General features: G+C 39.8%; 1 protein-coding gene across 2 annotated transcripts in view; it reads right to left on the reverse strand.

The window, feature by feature from the left end:
* LOC108436997 (kelch-like protein 28) overlaps nucleotides 1-22,275 on the reverse strand; it is a 35,706-nt gene that overhangs the window by 4,744 nt on the left and 8,687 nt on the right. For both annotated transcript variants that reach the window (XM_017713797.2, XM_017713796.2), the window contains exons 4-5: nucleotides 13,453-13,896; nucleotides 227-435 (exon numbers count right to left, since the gene is read on the reverse strand). In XM_017713797.2, coding sequence (XP_017569286.1) covers nucleotides 227-435; nucleotides 13,453-13,896 — 653 coding nt within the window. The remainder of the gene's footprint in view (nucleotides 1-226; nucleotides 436-13,452; nucleotides 13,897-22,275) is intronic.

The raw sequence follows: 22,275 nt of genomic DNA on the forward strand, positions 1-22,275 counted from the left end.
CTTTCCAAAAAACAATGTCAATTTTCAGTTTCAACATTTGATATGTGTTTGTTGTAGTATTTTCCTTGAATTCCTTTGCATTCTGTTTTTAATTTACATTCTGCACAGTGTCCCAACTTTTCTGGAATTGGGGGTTGTATGTTGTGAAAATGTTCCCATTGCATCCAAATAAACTAGGTGGATGGAAACTTTAAGGACACATATCCGTTTAATTGACACAGCTTACCTGTGCGAGGTTCATTCATGGGTCGACATGCTGTCCACTGGTTCTGGTGGGGGTCATATCTTTCGATGCTGGACAGATGTGATACACCATTGTGTCCTCCAACCACAAATATGAACCCTAACATGACTCCCACTCCAAAATTTATCCTTTTATTGGCCATGGGTGATACCATTTCCCAGGCATCTTTGCTGGGGTCGTAGCGCTCCACACTGTAGAGAAGCAAAGTTTGAAAAAGTTTAACAAAGCATTTGACATCTGCCTTATACATTATGTGGAGTCTGGGTTTATTTTATGTTTTCTAAATAATAATAGGCTGTATGTACAAGAATTAGTTTGAACATTTCAGGTTTTGGGGTTAAAAAAAAATTTTTTTTTGCCCCATTGCTATTTTGACAAACTTTTGGGAAATGCTAAGACTTGCAGATAGAGTGCTGCTGCAGTGTTTAAACACTGGGTCCACTCACTGTCCACTTGATTAGACACACCTACCTTGTTGGTATACCTTTTAAATGTAACATCAGAGATAGTAGCTCATCTGTTGCTACCGTTTGTGTTAATTATCCTCTAGTCCTTCATCAGTGGTCACAGGACACTTCCCACAGAAAGCTATTGGTTGGATATATTTGGTTTGGTTTTGGTTCTCAGTCCAGCAGTGACACTAAGGTATTCAAATGCACATCACTGCAAGCAAGTGAGAGTGTGTCATTGCAGCAACGTTTTCTGGTATAAGCTCCTAAATCAACCAAAAGCAGTAAGTACCTGAAATATGGCTTCTGCTGGTTGTTTTGTCTGCTCAGAGTGTGGCATATTTAGTTTAACCCCGTTTTCCATCTCTAGTGATCTCATGATAGTGGCTGTGTTTGTGCTAAGTGTCAGCTAGTTAGCTCTCTGGTGGAGAAGGTGGACCAGCTAGAGGTGCGCATGCAGGGTTTATTAAGGGACAGACAGCAAGATTCACTGCTAGCAGCTCTGTGTGCCTTAGGGAGAGTTAGAAGCCCCTCGACTCCAGCATTAGAGCCCTCACAGCGGGGTGAATGGGTGACGTCTCAGCGACATAGCTGGAAAACTAAGGCTAATGCTAAAGCTGAGGCCAAAGCTAGCCCACTGGAACACAACGCTCCTCCTATTCCTGTGTCAAACAAGTTTGCCCCGCTCAGTGAAGCACCTGCTTAGGAGCATGTTAAAAATGCCTGGTTATAGGAGACTCAATTGTTCGACACATGAAATTAGCTACTCCTTTAGGGCTAAACCGACCATCTGTGAACCACCTTGAGGCATCACCCAGGTTCAACTTTATTGAGACTGTGTCTTTGCCCCGAATTAAAACTAAATTTAATTGTAGAAAAACTCAATCAGCCCGTTTCAACAGCCTAATCAACATGTATCCATATTCAGATGATAGCACCAACACCTCAGATCTAAAGTTTGGATTACTCAATATAAGATCACTAAACTCAAAAGCAGTCATCGTAAATGAAATTATAAGTGATCATAAATTTGACATTTTCTGTCTAACTGAAACATGGGTTAGACCAGATGAACATTCAGCACTAAATGAAGCCACCCATGTAGACTATAATTATGTACATAGGCCAAGATTATTAGGCAAGGGAGGTGGAGTATGTGTAATCTACCAAAATACCCTAGATATTATTCAGAAATAATGTGACACCTTCACTTCTTTTGAGGTCCTTTCCATTCAAAATCCAGTCACAAAAAAGAATGCATTTTCATTATTTAACATTTACAGACCACCCTACACTACACCCTACTCTGAATTTTTAAAGGAATTTAGTGATTTCGCTGCAAACGTAGCTGTGTGCAATGATAAAGTAATAATTGTAGGAGATTTTTATATCCACTTTGAAAAGGCAGATGACCCACTAAAAAGGCATTTACTTCTATTCTAGACTCTGCTGGTATTACCCAAAATGTAACAGGGCCTACACACTACTGTAGACACACTTTAGAGATATAGTTTTGACACTAGGTCTTAACATAGACAGGCTTAATATCTTACCGCAAACCTCAGCAATCTCCGACCATTACCTAATTTCATATAAGATACGTCTTAACTATAATATATGTACGTCCCCTCACTATTCTACAAAGCGCTCAATAAAACATTTTACTGCCCTACAATTCACAGAAAACCTTCCAGAACTATCAACCCCAGTCTCCACTCCATCAGAACAAATGGAGTTAGATTTACTAACAGATTATTTAGAAAATACCTTTCGATCCACTTTAGAAAATGTGGCTCCACTTAAAATAAAAAGGATAAGACAGAAAAAGCTTGCCCCACGGTACAACGATAAAACCCGTACCTTAAAAGAAACAGTGTGGAAACTAGAGTGGAAATGGCAACAAACCAAGCTGGAAGTGCTCCACTCTGCCTGGAAGGACAGCCTTATTGAGTATAGAAATGCTCTCACTAAAGCTCACTTAGCATATCTGGCCTTGCTGATCGAGAATAATAAATACAATCTTAGAGTACTGTTTAGTGTGGTTTCCAGAATCACAAAAAAATCAGGCAGGTACTGAACCACAAATTCCGGCAACTCTCACCAGTGAAGTTTTTATGGACTTCTTTAATAATAAAATTGAAAATATTAGACAACAAATTCAATCCACAGTATTAAATCCAACTTGACTGTCATCTGACGTGGCTGATATCAAACAAAGCACAGTTGTTGAAGAAAGGCTGGAAACTTTTTACCCACTCCCACAGCTAGAACTAGAGAAGATTATGCCCTCTGCAAATTGCACAACCTGAACACTTGATGCAATTCCCTCAAAATTACTCAAAGAAGTACTACCAGTTATTATAAACCCTCTTTTAACTATAGTAAACTTGTTCCTTAGCCTGGCCATGTACCCAAAGCTTTTAAACAAGCAGTTATCAAACCTCTGATCAAGAAACCAAATCTTGATGTTAGCGTACTGTCTAATTACAGGCCTATTTCTAACTTACCATTTATAGCAAAGATCTTAGAAAAAGCAGTGGCCCAACAACTTAGTTCATATCTACTTAAGAACCACATGTATAAAAAATTCCCACATCAAAAAGGCCACATCACAGCAGTGAGACAGCTCTAGTTAAGATAACTAATGATCATCTTATTGCCTCTGATCAAGGCTACGTATCCCTGTTAGTGCTACTTGACCTCAGTGCAGCTTTCAATACAATAAACCACAATATTCTCCTAGAAAGTTTAGAATACATGGTTGAAATCACAGGGACAGCCCTATTGTGGTTCAAATCTTACCTAAGAGAATGTTATCAGTTCTATTTTAGGACCATTATTATTTACACTATACATGTCACCGTTAGGCACAGTTATAAGTAACCATGGCATTAACTTACAATGTTACGCAGACGATATGCAACTGTACATATCAGCCAAGCCTGATGACAAATACAGATTAAAGAAAATAGAGGACTGTGTAAAAGACGTGAAAAAAGCTGGATGTTACGTAACTTCCTCCTACTAAACAGTAACAAATCAGAGGTTCTCCTTCTGGGTCCAAAATTGGCAAGAAATGAATTATCAGATGCAATTTTAAATCTTGCTGACTTTCCAGTTACACCTGGGTCAGCAGCAAAAAATCTTGGCGTCATAATTGATTCAGATTTATCATTCGATCAACACATAGGCAGCATCACTAGGACAGCTTTTTTGCATCTTTGCAACATTGCCAAGATAAGCAATGCCTTATCCCTGTGTGACGCAGAAACCAGTACATGCACTACTGTCAGGATGTATGAGCAGGAATCTAAGCAAACTTCAACTAGTCCAAAATGCTGCAGCCAGGGTCCTCACTAAAACTAGAAAATTTGATCATATCAGTCCAGTGCCATCATCACTTCATTGGCTGCCTGTTAAAATCCATATTGATTATAAAATTATTTTATTGACATATAAAGCCCTACATGGGCTCGTTCCTGATTACCTGCAAGACCTTATTTCCTATTACGATCCATCACGACTACTCAGATCACAGAGTGCTGGCTTATTAATAGTTCCTAGAATTTATAAATTTTATAAAATCCTCAAACTCTGGAATGATCTTCCATAGAATGTTCGGGACTCAGACACAGTCTCAATCTTCAAATCTAGGCTGAAAACTTGCTTGTTAAGTTTAGCTTTTGGTAGTTAGTGTTCCCCCTTAGATAAAGGCGGCAGATCCAGGGGTCCACGGGCACAGGGAATTATAGTAAACTGAGACGCTGGTGCTGTCGTCCCGCCGCTCAGTCGCTCAGGTTTGTGGACGGTGGAGCGGAGGGATGCCAAACTGTGAGTGCTCTTGTGTCTGTGTGTCCTTCTGGTTATCTCCTTTTAGTTAAGCTGTTTTAATCAGATTTGCCAGAGTCATTAGCCACACTCTGGAAATGTTCACATTCCCTGTTTTACATATAAACGAACAGAACAATACTAATTTCATCTAAGTGAATGACCACCCACATGTCCAACCAGACACTGAAAGACGACTGACTGACGAGCTCTCCTGCTACCCAGTTCAGACCAGCTGCCCATGCCCCAGCTATTGCCACCTGCCTTGGACTAGCTGCCCACTCTACACTACACAAGTTTTCATAGACTCCTACCTATTACTACTACTAATACTACTGCTATTAATATAATATAATAATAGTAGTGTAATCATTTGTAGGTAGATTGACTAGAGGAGGATGGGTCCCGCCTTGTGAGCCTTGGTTCCTCCCAAGGTTTCTTCCTCAGTTCTAAGGGAGTTTTTCCTTGCCACTGTCGCCCCTGGCTTGCTCACCTGGGGGTTTTTACATTCATGTTAAAACTGTCTTTTCTGGAATTCTGTGAAGCTGCTTTGTGACAACAGTTGCAAAAAGTGCTATACAAATAAATTTGATTTGAAATTTTTTATTTGATTGATGATATTTAAGGTGTTCAGGACCTAACTAATAACCATTTACCAATTCTAAACCAATCCTTTGTACGAATAGCTCTCCAATGAAATGCTACCAATTTGACTTAGCAGTAGCAGTAGTAGTAGTAGTAGTAGTAGTAGTAGTAATAGTAATAATAATAATAATAATAATAATAATAATGATGATGAATAGCAACAACAACAGTTATCCTACCAAAAAAATGTACATATTCAGTTTAGTTTATTACTTGGTTGTATTAATATCAGTATTAACCGGCAGTGTTTTTGAGAGCAGAGTTCCTGGATTGTTACAATTAACACATCTGTAATTTGTCTCAAGGACCCACCCACAGCACTATTAGATCGACGACATATTGAGTAAAACCAACCCTTCTTTTCTCACCTTTCAAATCAAGCTCTCTATCTGTAGAGTTACACATGCATTCTCTTCTACACTACATAGAGTGGTAAGGCCATGTTGAGGGTGATCAGCACAGGAGGCCGGTTTATACTGTGTTTTTTTTTTTTTTTTAGTTCTGTGGTGTAATTGTTAATTATAATTATAGTTGTATCTCAAGTACTTTTTTTCTGCTTGCCATCACTGTAGATAAGAATGTGTTCTTAATATGACTTGCCTGGTTAGTTAAAGGAAGGTTACAGTACTCAAGTCATGTCCTAAAGTTAGGATAGCAATTTGGGAATTTTGTCTAGTTAGGATGCTTCTGTAATACTATTTTCCTATCTGGACTTAGGATAAGATTACGAACTTAGGAACTGTTCATTTGTTATAGCTTCAGTCCCAAGTTACTGCTGTAGCAATATTGCTATGAAATATTAGACATGTCATAATTTTAAACACACCATTTAGCTAACATTTTAGATAAAGTAACTTACTACACAATCCTAACATTTCAAACAAGAAGCTCCGCTAATACAGGCATATTTTGTAGTTGTAAGCAAGCTTCCTGTCACCATATAGTAATCCTCTTATTAGTGTATTTTAGTCTAATTGACCATTATAGGTTCAAGCTCATTTGTGATGTACACAGTGGCAAAGAAAGCAGGAGCTAAATCAGTGAAACTAGACACAAACCTAATTCAACCACACTCCATTAGTGAAATCACACATTCACAAAATAGCGCAACATGGCACAGCACAGAGTGGAAGTGGAAATATGAATATGAGTGATAGGATAACAGCATTACATCTAATAAAACCTATACAGCATCGCATTACATAACACGCCTTGTAATAAAGCAAAATGACTCGCCTATGACAAAAACCTCTCTCTCAAAGTCCACCAATCCATGAGTGAATTCAACCGGCAGCATAGCAACGACAGGCAAGGACAGCAGGAGAGTGTTTTACCTACCCTCACAGCTAGCCTCAAAAGCCATGCTTTTGTCCTTTCCAGAGTGAAATCCTCTGGCTGGTGTGGTCCCAAATGTGCAATCTCTAATTTCTGCTCTAATGGCAGGGTACCAAATTTAAAATTTATTATATTTTCAACTTGACTGATTACATTGCCTTGTCATTAGGAGTGGCTACCACAAATGATGAGGAACAGTGGCTAGCTGCATAGCAACAACCATGCTGTAAACAATGTTTAACATCTGAATGTATGCAAATGTATTATTTTTTATTGGCTGCTCTTAGTATGGGGCCAACATGACTGTGTCCGACAGTTGGTTACTGAAAGCACGTTGAACATGCGGAGCGTTTGCAACTGCTCAGTTTGGGCCCACACCCACCAGACAAAGACTGTTAGAAGAAATAGGTAGGCTACTGTAATTTCCACAACAGGAACAGGAAGATACTTTGAATGTATCAGACAATGCTACCATTGTCATATGTAATGAATATGCAACAATGGTAGTTACATATATATATATATATATATATATATATATATATATATATATATATATATATATATATATATATGCATGCAAATATTCACTCATTTTGAGTTTGATGCCTGCAACATGTTCTAAAGAAGTTGGGACAGAGGCAACAAAAGACTGAGAAAGTTGAGGAATGCACAAAAACACTTGTTTGGAACATTCCACAGGTGAACAGGTTAATTGGAAACATGTGAGTGGGTATAAAGGGAGCATCCCTTAAAGTCTCAGTCGTTCACAAGCAAGGATGTGGTGAGGTTCACCACTTTGTGAACAAATGCATGAATAAACAGTCCAACAGTTTAAGAACAATGTTTCTCAATGTGCAATTGCAAGGAATTTAGGGATTTCATCATCTACCATCCATAATATCATCAAAAGATTCAGAGAATCTGGAGAAATCTCTGCAAGTAAGCAGCAAGGCAGAAAACCAACATTGAATGCCCATGACCTTCGATCCCTCAGGTGGCACTGCATTTAAAACCGACATCATTCTGTAACGGATATTACCACATGGGCTCAGGAAAACCATTGTCAGTGAACACAGTTCGCCACCCCATCTACAAGTGCAAGTTAAAAGTTTGCCATGCAAAGTGAAAGCCATATATTAAGAACACCCAGAAACTCTGCCGGCTTCTCTGGACCCGAGCTCATCTAAGATGGACTGGCGCAAAGTGGAAAAGTGTCCTGTGGTCTGACGAGTCCACATTTCAAATTGTTTTTGGAAATCATGGACGTTGTGTCCTCCGGGCCAAAGAGGAAAAGGACTGTCCAGATTGTTATCAGTTCAAAAGAAAGCAATACCTGATGGTGGGGGGGGTGTGTTAGCGCCCATGGCATGAGCAACTTGCACATCTGTGAAGACACCATTAATGCTGAAAGGTACATACAGGTTTTGGAGCAACATATGCTGCCATCCAAGCAATGTCTTTTTCAGGGACGTCCCTGCTTATTTCAGCAAGACAATGCCAAGCCACATTCTGCACGTGTTACAACAGTGTGGTTTCTTAGTAAAAGAGTCCGGGTACTCTGGGTAGGCTGGCTGGCCTACCTGCAATCCAGACCTGTCTCCCATTGAAAATATGTGGCGCATTATGAAGCGCAAAATATGACAACAGAGACCCTGGACTGTTGAGCAACTGAAGTTGTACATCAAGCAAGAATGGGAAAGAATTCCACCTACAAAGCTTCAACAATCCTCAGTTCGCAAATGCTTATTGAGTGTTGTTAAAAGGAAAGGTGATGTAACAAAGTGGTAAACATGCCCCTATCCCAACTTCTTTGGAACACGTTGCAGGCATCAAATTCAAAATGAGTGAATATTTGCAAAAAACAATAAAGTTTATCCGTTTGAACATTAAAAATCTTGTCTTTGTAGTGTATTCAATTGAACATAGGTCAAAAAGGATTTGCAAATAATTTTATTCTGTTTTATTTATGTTTTACACAATGTCCCAACTTCATTGGAATTGGGGTTTATATATGGGTGTGTACATACACATACACACACACACACACACATAACTCACTTTGTAACATTTTCAATTACTTTAATGCAGACAGCCTGAGAGTCACTAGATTTTAGAGATTTAATTTAGAGTTGTTGCGATGCACAATCCTCTTTAGCAAAACTGACATGATTGTTTTAACCTTTTCAACTCCTTCCAACTGCATGGTTCCAAAACGCACTTCACCACATTCTTCATAACTTTCATATTTCATAAGCTACATTCAAATGTTGGGTGTCATATGGGAAATGTAATTTTAAGGCCTTATAATAAAGGAAGCTGAACTCTTGTCTACTGAGTTGACCCATTTTTCCGACTTAATGCCGAGTATACGAACACAGCTCTCCCTCCGGGAGTACTGGCCTGGAGTAGTAGCCCATACTCCTGGAGGACCTCCCACAAGGTATCTCGGGCAACACGGTCATAAGCCTTCTTATGTCCACAAAACACATGTAGACTGGGTTGACAAACTCCCATGCCCCCTTAACAGTCTGTGAGAGGGTGAAAAGCTGGTCCATTGTTCCACGGCCGGGATGGAATCTGAAAGTTGGCACACACCCTCCAGTTCCCCTTTTTTAAAAACAGAAAACATCACCCAGGTCTGCCAGTCCAAGGGAAATGTTCCCAAGGTCCATGCAATATTACAGAGGCATGTTAGCCACAACAGGCCCACAATATTCAGAGCCTTAAGCATCTCCTGACAAATCTCATACACCCCCGGTGCCTTGCCACTGAGGACCTCCACCAGGGAAATAGAACTTGACACACCAGAAGACCCCAGCCCCGAATCCCATGAGGGAGGCACGTCTCCTGGATTAAGGAGTTCCACCGACTGACAATATCCTCATTTGAAGTCAGAGTTTCTGCACCCCTGCCGAATATAGCTTGGGCGCAGCTACCCCGAGTCACCGGACAGTTGTCCAGAACCTCTGTGAGGCCGAACAAAAGTCTTTTTCCATCCTCACTATTCACTTGGGCCTACCGGGTCTGACCATCACTCATCCCTGCCAGCTCTGTTCACCTGAGTGTCCAGAACATATGGTCCCAAGTCAGATGAAATGACAACAAAGTCAATCACTGACCTTTGCCCCAAGGAGCTCTCGTTCCATGTACACTTATGAACAGAACATCCTGGTGTTTGAACTTTGTGTTCGTTATGGACAATCCATGCCTGGCACAGAAGTCCAATAACAATTCACCATTCGGGTTTAAATCAGGCAGGCCATTCTTCCCAATCGCGCCTCTCCAGGTCTCCCAGTCAATGCCAACGTGAGCATTGAAGTCTCCCAGTAAGACTGAGTCTGTAGGCGGGACCCTTTCCAGAATCCAGCCCACCTGCTCCAAGAAGGCTGAATACTCTGACCTGTTGTTTGGTGCATTAGCAACAGTCAGAGTTTTCCCCTCCACGATTTTAATTCACATTTGAAGCGACCCTCTCGTCCAACTGCATGGTCGCCAGCCGTGGACTCATGAGTATCCCCACACCCGCCCGGCACTTCTCACCCTGTGCAACCCCTGAGTAGGAGAGGGACCAACCCCTATCCAGTTTGGTTCCAGATCCGACACTGTGGGTGTAGGTGAGGCCAACTATATATAGTTGGTACCTCTCAAACTCCTGCACAAGCTCCGACTCCTTCCCCCAGTGAGGTTACATTCCACATACCAAGAGCCAGTTTCTGTCACAGGGGCCTAGGCCACCGAGGGCCTCCCTGCAATCTCCCACTGCCTATACGGCACTGCACCGCTCCGCCACACTGGACCTTGCAGGTGGTGGGCCCACATGGTCTCCCCACATTGCCTCTTCGGGCTGAGCCCGGCCGGGTTACATGGGCTGCCCGGCCACCAGGCGAGGGAGCTGAGCCAAAAAGGCAAAGCTCTCCATTTACCAGTCGGTCCACATCCCGACCCTCACCTATGGTCATGAGCTGTGGGTAATGACCGAAAGAACGAGATTGTGAATACAAGCGGCGGAAATGAGCTTTCTTTGTAGGGTGGTGGGCTACACGCTATTTGAAAGAGTGTAGAGCTCGGTCATCTGGATGGAGCTCAGAGTAGAGCCGCTACTCCTCTGTATTGAGAGGAGCCAGCTGAGGTGGTTCAGGCATCTGATCTGGATGCCCCCTGGACGCATCCCGGTGGGGGTGTACCAGGCACAGCCGACCGGGACAAGACCCCAGGGTCATCCTAGGACCCGCTGGAGGGATTATATCTCCAAGTTGGCCTGGGAGCGGCATGGCGTCCACAGGAATGAGCTGTAGGAAGTTGCGGGGGACAGGGTCGTCTGGGATTCTCTGCTCTCTCAACTGCTACCGCGACCCTATTTTGACTGAAAGGTTAACGATGATGATTATGATGATGATAAGCAAAAAAAATATTTCACATAAAACCCCTGTTTCGCAATGTAGATAAATGTAATGTCATTATACTAGGCATAGTGAATTATGCTGCATGTCATTGCACAAAATAACATTTAAAACAGATAGGACACTACTGCAGTTGTCCTAAAGTTAGAAATTTTGAAATGTTGGAAATTTTGTCTAGTTAGGATGCCTCTATAATACTATTTTTTTATCTAGAGTTTATGAACTTATAAAATTTTATTCTGTTATAGCTTCTGTCCTTGGCGATTATGACCTAACTGAATATTTTACCTCAATTACAATTAATTAATGATTATTTTGTTTTGGGTGTTTTTTGCCCAGCGAGGCTGCTACGTCAAAGAACAGAAGAAAAGTCTGAAAGTTTAAAGAGTACGAGGATGCGCACCAAATAAGTGACTGCATCCTTTTTATGGCGAGGCCAGCTGTCAGTTAGCTTCATGATTGCTCCTGTGTGGCTGGCGAAGATGAAACTGAAAGTTCTTGGAGCGACTCGTGTTTGTTCATAGTCATGATTGTTTACCTCTGGATGAGCCATGTGAAACATAGTTTACATACAGATCACATTTTAAAGGTATTGTGAACAGCCAAAAAATAAATAAATTAAATAAATAAATCAGATTTGGTGAGAAAATCTGATTTGGGACACTTTTACCTGCTGTGTGAACACATTAACCATTAAGTTTTTAAGGGGACAGTACATGAATGTACAGTGTGTGGAAAGGGTTAACACAATAAAAAAAAAAGCATTGAAATAACCGAGATAGTCAATATAACATCAGTTAAGAGGTTCTGAATGTTGGTTTTGATTACTTTCTGATTAATCGCCCAGCCCTACTAAACAGATAAGATTTCAGAGTTAAAATGTTTCTTTAATACAACCCCTGGTTCCCATCATCACCACTTTTCTGACTCAAACTCAGTAATGAAGCACTGGAATTACTCTTAACATCTTAATCGTTTAATTGCAATTTTCATAAGTCACTGGAATTCCCCTTTAATGTTGGATATGCAAGCCTTAGCACTATGGTGTTGGATAACTTAGGAATACTAATAACTAACTAATAATCACTGATGTACACAGGGATAAATGAACCAGTCTTTATGGTAACAGACAAAAATAAAGATCAATAATAATGTCATATAATCTTAAATTTGCTTGATTGTGGGGAGGTTTTAAATATTTTTCATATACTTTGTAAAATATGTATGAATTACTGTTTTCTGTCTGACCGCTCTGTGGACAGTATATTTAAAATGTTTTTATGTTGCATGAATTTAGTAACACGTTTTTATTTTTGCTATTTTGAGGAAAGATTTTTTTCTAAGTTTACTTTAACATTTATATTAATATTAGAAGCGTGAAAAATGATTGATTCTTAGATTAATCACTATTCTCTCTATACAGATTCTGAATCAAGTCACAATACTTACAAAAAAAAAATCTAATCAAAAATTTCAATAGCCCCTGGATTTACCCTAATGAAAAGTTCACAAATAGCCAAGGATATTATAAAGTAGCATACCTTGGCACAACCTGGCTTGAAAGAGGGAAAGAAATACAAGATCTCGCTAACTTGGACGTTACAGAAATTTTGTGTTTGAGGTAAAAGACCAGAAATCATATTAAAAATACCCTACATGAGACCACAACTTTGTTTAGCATTCAACACATACTCAGTAATATTCAGAATTAAGCTTTAAAAGCTGGGGCCTACTCTCCAGTTCTACTGATAACCGCCTTTGCCCCTGCCCCTTCTCACTCATGCCCTTGACATTCATGCTCCCTCCCTTTATATTCCATCAGTTTGCTTCTCAAAATGAAGTATTTTGTATTTTTTGAGCTCTGTATTTCATTGGTTAGTATCTCTGTTCTGGTTTTGACCTCAAGCAGCCTATTAGCTGGTATTTAGACTGTGTTTGTGACAGTGTTTGTGACACTAACAGGCAATGTTTTCAACCACTACCATATCTGACCTGCTTTTTATGAAAACACAGCTGCACAATACAATTTAGGTGGGAAAATGTTATTACAATTAATCCCGCAATTAAATCAGTTCATTAGTATGGGCATAATGCGACATTCTGGATTATGTTTTTTTTAGCCTATTTGATTATTATTTTATTGAGTGTTAAATTTCTGCTTGGGATCAAATTTGATTGAATTCAATTACAATTTGACCAGTAAGGTTTTTTTTTGACAAGTAAAATTTTAATTTAAAATTTTTGAAATATCAAATACTACAGTTGAGCCTATTTTTTTTGGATATGTGCACAGTGACACTGAAATGACAACTTTTGTTCTTTTGGACAACTTATGTGAAATAACTATTTCGTACGAATATGAGATGATTTCAGATTACTCCAATATGCGACAGCAGCCTGCTCATTTCTAATGGTTTTATCTTGGTATTAGGTCTTACATTTGAGAAGGATGCAAAGAAAAACATTACTAAAATCTTGATCTAAAGGATACATATCAATCAAACTCATACAGAAAAAATGTGTTGCAGTCTTTAAGTATTCAGCTTACCTGTTCATGTGAGCAGGTCCATAGCCCCCAATGGCATAAATCATACCATCTAGTACTGCAGTGGCAAAACAACTGCGTGATTTAGTCATGGCTGCTACCGGCTGCCACTCTTTGACCTTGTTTACATATTTCTCCACTGACTGAAGATAATATTGGCCATCATATCCCCCAAGTGCATATAGTTCCCCTGCCAACACCACAACTCCCAGCGTGCTCCTACACTCTGCCATCCGTTCCACAGAGGACCAGGTGTTGCTGTCTGGGTCCCATTTCTCCACTGTGCTCTCATGGCGTCTGTAGCTGATGCCCTGTCGCATGTGTGTGGCAATGCCGCCCACGACATACACCTTCTGGTCCAGCACGGCAATTCCAAACTCACAGCGGGGCACGTTGAGTGGGGCCAGCCCAATCCAGGAGTCTGTCTGAGGGAAGTACATCTCCATACTGCCAAAGAGAAAAAAATAAAGCTTAATCAAAGTACTTCCTTCCTTAATTTTGCCATGATATACATTTTATTTAAGTGATCAAGTTAAATTAAAATAGTAACTCCTTGGACACAACACTTTTTCTGCGTGGCTGTCATGCTTATTACTTCAGCTCACTTTGAAATAATATTGTTTCTTAAGATGCACATCTTATTAGTTATTATGCAATGGTGACCAGTAATAAAATACATGCACTTAATTACTAAAGTACATTTTTAAGTCTCTGAACTATATTAAAACATTTACTTCGTGAATTACTTTTACATTTCCCATTCATTTTCAAAATAAATTATTACACTTTTCGCTTCAGTACTTTCTGCACTAATGTGCCATTTTCAATGATGAGACCGATCTCAGTACATTCCTCTCCAGATTCAACCAGCATGTGCTCTGTCTGACCAGAGAGAGAAACACACTAGATCATGTTTCATATGGATATATAGGATGCTTACAGTACTACTCTGCCATTCAGGAAAAGTGACCAAAAGCGACTCTCTCACTGCTCATGGAAACCAATGTACTGGCAGCACCTGAAATGGGTTAAAGGTACAGTACCATAAGTGTGCCTGTGGCGAGAAAGCGCAGAATCAACACTATAGGACAGCTTTGCATGCACAGACTGGGACATGTTCAGAACATCAGGCACCACAGAATCTCAGGTAGATGTGAACAAACATGGGACAGATTTGTGCATTTTTTTACAGCTCTTAAATTCAAATTCACTTCATCAAAAACTCAGACTATTGGTGCATGACACAGGGAATCCAGGCAGCGAATGACTACAAGAGCAAAGTCACTAGCTCATTGGCCACAGATACCTCCTTCTCAGTTGAACTCATCTCATTCTCTGCCAGCTTCAAAGCCATCTGCTGTTCCCACCTGCTTTAGTCACAACCATCATCCCCAAAACAAAGAAACCTAACATCACATAACTCAATGACTATTGCCTAGTTGCACTCACACCCATCATAATAAAGTGCTTTGAAAGACTAGTCTTGTGTTAAAAATTGCCTCCCTAGAACTCTGGATCCTCATGAGCTCAACTATGATCTGAACAAATCTACCAAAGAGGTGATCTACCTGGAAATGCACATTACATTGAACAATCTGGAGAACAAAAACAAGTAAAAGTGCTGTTCAGCATTAAACACAATTATCCCCTCTAGACTTTTGAAGCTCAAGACCCTAGAAATAAGTCACACAGTCTGCAGCTGGATTTTAGGTTTTCCTCAGGCCTCAGTCTGTTAGGATGGGAAACCACACTACTCCCACTCACACTTTCAGCACAGGCTGTCCATAAGGCTGTGCCATTTCTATTGGAATAACAATAAATGATACATGAAATTCCAATTTGCTTGAGTATTTCCTTTGCATGTGCTCTTCTGTATTTAGTCATATAGGACAAAAGCTCTGTATTACAACAAAACAGAACAATTCAAAAACTTAAATCTAATTAGGAGATGGACATTTCACAGCTTTCATTCTACCTATGAAACCAAGCAAACAAAGCAGTCAGCCTGAATCACACCTGCATGTTCAATCCAGTTTGCCCAGTACAGAATTTTTCTGGCTGTAGTCTGTCCATGCCAAAAAGTAATCTTAAGCACATCAAGGACATAGTTTATTGGTTGGTGGTTGTGACTGTAACCATTTTCTAGTTACAGAGTTTTTACTTGCTAATATAATTCTACAATGGTATTTTCTATTGCTTTATTCATCTGAGGAGGCAGAAGACACAAATACAATACTTCAAAACTAAATAGCACTAGCTCTGCTACTTTGTGTTTTTTCATACAAGAAATTAAGAATAAATGTATAGCTCTAAAACATATGATAGTGATATGCATTTGTTTCTCCACATTCCCTCCAATATTGTGAGCTAACTGAAGAACAAAAGTGCTTCTTTTCTGATGGATTTATAAAAATTTTTTTAAAAAACTTGTATTTTTTTCCAGCAATTATCAGAGGAAATTGCCTGCCATTGAACTGAACAGATACTTTCCCATTCTTCTACAGTTCTGACCGAATAACCTTCTTGCATCAATTTTTGTTGTATATATTGTTGATTCTAAGAAATAATTTTGGTAGTCTCACATAATTCATTGCTCCACAAAATAATTCTATAAAACTGTTTGTGTCTTTACTGTGATATTTACTTTAATTTCTAAATTGTAGTAATGTCTGAATAGTAAATAACAGTAGTAGTCTTTTCGTTCTAATTCATATTTTTCTTACCTGCTTTGGAAAGCTGCTGCTTTGTCCACACTGCTTTTACAGTGTGGACAATGTGCAGCAATCACTTTAACAGCCTATAATTTAAATATATGGTCTTAACACCATCAATACAAAAACGTACAGAGGACAGTTTGGACCCCTTTTTCTAATGCTTGTGACCCCAATTATTTCAAAACATATTGCATATATTTTCAATCTATCTATTCAGCACATATAACTCACTTCACAAAGGAGGTGATGCCACTGATCTTCATAAGTATAGATCTATTTCAAAATTGTCATGTTTGGCCAAAATCTTAGAAACCTTAGTAAATTATCAACTCAAGGCATTTCTGCAAAGAAATTCAATCTGCTTTTAGAGAAAAGCACAGCATGATCTCTGCAGCTACTTTCATCTTAAATAACCTTTTCAGTGCCATCAATAAAAAGAAACGTTGTGCAGCCATTTTCATTGACCTCTCTAAAGCCTTTGATACAGTTGATCATTCCCTACTCTTGAAAAGCCTACAAAACTTTGGTTTCGATCTCAGGGCTACTAACTAGATTAGAAAAGATCTCTCCAATAGACAGCAGTGTGTGGGCCTAGGACAGAATAAATCAGAGCTACTTCCAATAACAAAGGGTTCAATCCTTAGACCAATATTATTTAATATGTATATAAATGACCTTGCCACCTCAATTGTTGACTGCAAAGTACACTTATATGCTGAGGACACTTATCTTGTAGTGTTCGACTGACTATACTGGTACTGCAGTAGATAAAACTGCAGCATTCTTGTCCTACAATAGGCTTTTTTCAATGATTAACTAGTTTTAAATGTTGAGACTTTTATATTGTTTTCCAAAGCTGCTAACATTGAATCAATGTTTTAAATCACAGCCCTTGAAACAACATTATTGTCTGTTCTGGATTATGGTGACGTGTTATACAAATATGCACCTGTAATTACTTTGAAATCTCTTTGTCTCTCTAGTCATATATGCTGCCTTATGATTCATTACTGGTGACCCCTACAACAGCCATCATTGTATACTATATGCCAAGGTTGGCCGGTCATCTCTGTCTGTGCGTCAGGAGACACATTGGCTTCTTTTTAATCTATAAAGTGCTCTTACTGGCCATTTGCTATCATACACCACAGAAATGCTCAGTGTAAACAATGCAGTTTCAGTGACTGGATCACCCTCCTTCAGATGCCAAGAGCTTTTACAAAGCTGGGAAAATCCGTAAAAGTTTCACCTTACCCTTACCCCTAGAGGCACCCACCTAATAACCCCAGTCCCCAAAGTAAATTTTACATTACTAAACAAACAACCCAATTAACACAATAAATGAATATGAGAATATATGATTAAAGAATTGGGATAGAGAGGAGAAAAAAATTAAATAAAAATAAATAAATAAATAAATACATACAAAAAAATGACATGATACATTTTTTTTATAAAAACAATAATAATAATAATAATAATAAAATAGAATGGGGGGGGGGGGGTCAGTCATCTGGCATGGTCTGAAGAGAATTGAAATAAGAAAGCAAGAGGTTCCACTTGCAGCAGTATTACCTCTCAGAGTAAACCTTATCCTATCAAGTGCATGACATCGCAAAGCCACCTTGAAATTAAGGGGGGTTTTGGAGATTTCCTAACAAGAAAATGAAGTGCCTCGCTAATAAGGATGTAAATGCCAAAATGTCCAATTGTCCACTGGTGAGCAGGGGTAAATTTGCAGAAAAGCCAAATATTGCTAAAGGACAGCTCATTTTGATGTCCACGCCTAGATCTTTTGACAGTTTTAAAGTAAGCAAGCCAAAACCTGCGTAAAGTGGGACAGAAAAAAATACATATGGCTCAGATTACACGGTGGGGCAAGACATTTATCACATTGGTCGTTGGTGGTGTTCGGATAAAATTTTGATAGCTGAGATTTAGATCGGTGAACTCTGTGCAATACTTTAAATTAAATCAATTGTAATCTTGCACAAGGTACACTTACCCGCACCTCGGTGATAGCCTTATCCCACCATTGGTCTGTTAAGGCAATGCCCAGCTCGTATTCCCAAGATCTTTTAATTTTATTTGTGGAACATTGGTCCAGATGAACAAGCTTCGAATAGATGTTGGATATACAAAATTTTTGAAAGGGATCTAAAGACAGGAAGTCATCCAAGGGATATCCAACAGGTAGGTGGATGTAATCCAAAAAAAGAGAAGGGACACAGTGTCTAATTTGCAAGTATCTAAACAAGTGGGAAGGGGGCAGGATGAATTCAGCTGATAACTGAGCAAAGCTACAAAAAATACCATCTTTAGAAAGATCATGAAGGGATTTAATACCTCTGCTGTGCCAGGTAATAAAAGCAGCATCATTCAGGGTGGGTGGGAAAAAATGGTTATCCAATATAGGCAAAGACGATGAAGGTGACATAAATTTAAAGTGGCGCCTAAATTGAATCCAAATCCAAAGGGTAGAGAGGACTATGGGGTTGATGGTAAAATCAGTAAGCATGAGATGTAAGGAGGAAGCTAGAAGTGCAGATACTGAAGATGAAGAAAGGGAGTGAATTTCAATTTTAACCCACAGCAAATTTGGGGAATGAAGCAAACACAAGACTTTTTTAATATGGGCTGCCCAGTAATAGAATAGAAAATTAGGAAGGGCAAGCCCCCCATCAAATTTGAATCTCTGCAACAAGGATTTCCTCACTTTGGGAATCTTTCCATCCTATATATAGGAAGTGATGAGCTGATCCAAAGTTTAAAAAAAAAAGATTTAGGGAGAAGTAGAGGAATAGTTTGAAACAGAAAATAAACTTAGGCATAACATTCATTTTTACAGCATTTACTCTCCAAATAAGTGATAAGGGAAGAGACTTCCATCTTTGTAAGTCCAGTTTCAATTTATCAAATCAAAGGTGAGAAATTGTTATGGAAAAGAGAGGGCAAAGTTCAAGAAATATGGATCCCTAAATACCTAAACCCAGCAGGGGCGTATTTAAACAGAATAGCGGATTAAGTGATAAAGCAAGTTAACGTTTTTTATTCATCAAGATTGCCACAGGTTTGTTACCTGATCTGTATGCTGATGAAAACACATACTTGAACTCTAATCTATTTAATTTTGCATGTTACGCCTCAGGGTAGGCTTCCGGTAAAAAGGTTATATGAGCTTTTTCAGCTGTAAAAATATAAGTGCATTCAAACAGATTGAGAATTCAATTTACGTTAAACGATCTTATTCTAAATTTGGTCGTACTTCCCTGCCTTGTATGCTTTCATAGTACTGTTCAATTTGTATCTCAAAATTATACCATGAATCGAAAGGACCCTCTACAATGTTTGTAAACCCAAAGAAGAATAAACAAAAACAAAAAAAAATGACATGACCACTTCCATGTCACAACATTTTTAGAATTTTCCAGTTATCAACCGGGGAAAATCCAACCAAAGTCAGTACAATCAAGCACAATCCTTCAAGTCACCTGAAGGAGTTTCTCTTTGTAGCTTGCAACCTCTCATTTACCAACATGTTTAGTCTTTCTGCTTGCTACTGCAGCTTTTGATGTTCCATGAGTATGGTGTTTCAATGACCATGACCAGCATATCCCTCGCAGCCAAGTACATGTATTCTTTCATTCCTTCACTGTAGTACACTCTCAGTTTTGCTGGGAAAATCAGTTTAAACCTACCCTCCATTAGGACATCTGGAACAAAGTCATGGTTGATATTTATTTTATGACCTCGCCATGTGAAGCTCTTCTTAGCCCAAGCAAGCCTTATAATCTCTTCTTTTATTCTTTCAGTAATCCCTCAAGGAAAGCCTCCATGGTGGTATTGTCTTCAGAACCCTCAGGCACACTGTAGATGCTTGCATTCTACCATGTGGAATGGCCTTCTTGATTTCTTAGCCACAAACAAAGCTGTTCTTGTAGCTTTAGCATTTCTGTGACCAACTCCTCTGTATATATGTCTATGCTCCTTCAGTGAATGCTGCAAGTTCGTCTAATCTTTATTCGACTTATTTCTGCCATTCTATTGCTTAGTTGCTTTTGGTTGTTCTTTCTAAATTCTTTTATCTTGCTAACAAGGTTGTTGAGATTAACTTTCCTGTCTTCATATCTCGTTTCAAGTGAGCAAGTCAGAAAACAATGTGAGCTTTATAGATAATTGGTCGACTTTAGAGGGCAAGCCTGGTCTTTTGAGCTGGAGGGTACTGGTCTCATTTCCAATAGCACAGTTCATAGTTTCTCAGAGCAGGACAGTCAGTAGCTGCCACGCACCCAATTGAGACTCTATTGCACAAATTAAACAAAATTTCAGAAAGTCTCAAGTTTGTTCTATTCATCTAATCATTCTTAAATCAGTTAAAGCAAATGACTGTTGGCTTTACTGAAAATAAAAGGGTCCATTCATTATTGCAGCCACACCGCTTGCTTAAATCGTAACACATGCTCTTTGCCATGTTCTCATGTTAAGCAGAATAAAATCCTAGGCTAGGAGATTTATCAGAAACCTCGCAGATCCATTAGCTCCTATCAGTCCTTCTTCTTCTTTCGGTTGCTCCCTTTAGGGGTCGCCACAGCGGATCATCTGCCTCCATCTTGCCCTATCCATTGCCTCCTCTACTTTCACACCAACCATGTCCATGTCCACCTTCACTACATCCATAAACCTTCTCTTAGGTCTAGCTCTTCTCCTTCTACCTGGCAGCTCCATCTCCAACATTCTTTGACCAATATATCCACTATTCCTCCTCAACACATGTCCAAACCATCTCAACCTGGCCTCTCTGGCTTTATCTCCAAACTGCTCCACCTTCACTGTCCCTCTGATCTGCTCATTTTTAATCTTGTCATTTAATCCTGTCCACTGCCAACGAAAATCTCAGCATCTCCATCTCCGCCACCTCCAGCTCAGCCTCCTGTCTTTTAGACAGAGCCACAGTCTCCAAACCATACATCATAGCAGGACGCACTACTGTCTTGTAAACCTTCCCTTTCACTCTTGCTGCTATCCACACATCACATATGTCACACATCAACCCTGACATCCGTCTCCACCCACTCCATCCTGCCTGCACCCTCTTCCTCACCTCTTTTTTGCACTGTCCATTGCTCTGGATGGTTGACCCAAGATATTTGAGGTCATCCACCTTTACGACCTCTACTCCTTGCATCTTCACCTTTCCACCTGCCTCCCTCTCGTTCACACACGTGTATTCCATATCTCTACTGACCTTCATTCCTCTCCTCTCCAGTGCAAACCTCCACCTCTCCAGATTCTCTTCCACCTGCTCTCTACTCTCATCTGCAAACATCTTGGACCAAGGAGCCTCCTGCCTGACCTCATCTGTCAACCTGTCCATCACCACTGCAAACAAGAAGGGGCTCAAAGCTGATCCCTGATGTAACCCTACCTTCACCTTCAAACCATTTGTCACTCCTTCTGACCTTCTCTGTACTTCTCTACCAACACTCTCAATGCAAAAATTGCATCTGTGGTACTCTTTCTGGGCATGAAACCAAACTGCTGCTCACTGATCTGAACCTCTCGCCTTAGCCTTGCTTCAACAACTCTTTCCCATACCTTCATGGTGTGGCTCATCAACTTTATACCTCTGTAGTTACTGCAGCTCTGCACATCACCCTTGTTCTTAAAAATGGGGACCAATACACTGCTTCTCCACTCATCAGGCATCCTCTCACTCTCCAGGATTTTGTTAAACAACCTGGTTAAAAAGTCCACTGCCTTCTCTCCTAAACATCTCCATACCGCCACAGGTACGTCATCTGGACCAACTGCCTTTCCATTCTTCATCCTTTTTAAAGCTGCCCTCACTTCCACCTTACTAATTCTCTGCACTTCCTGATCCACTATCTCTCCCCCCGTTGTCCTCCTCTCTCTCTCGTTTTCCTCATTCATTAGTTCTTCAAAGTACTCCTTCCATCTACTCAACACTCTCTGTTCACTCACTAGTACATTTCCCTCTCTATCCTTTATCAGCCTAAGCTGCTGTACATCCTTTCCAGCTCTATCTCTCTGTGTAGCCAAACGATACAAGTCCTTTACTCCTTCTTTACTCTCCAGCCTCTCATAAAGCTCA

Source organism: Pygocentrus nattereri, chromosome 10 (assembly GCF_015220715.1).
Source record: "Pygocentrus nattereri isolate fPygNat1 chromosome 10, fPygNat1.pri, whole genome shotgun sequence".
Taxonomy (NCBI): Eukaryota; Metazoa; Chordata; class Actinopteri; order Characiformes; family Serrasalmidae; genus Pygocentrus; species Pygocentrus nattereri.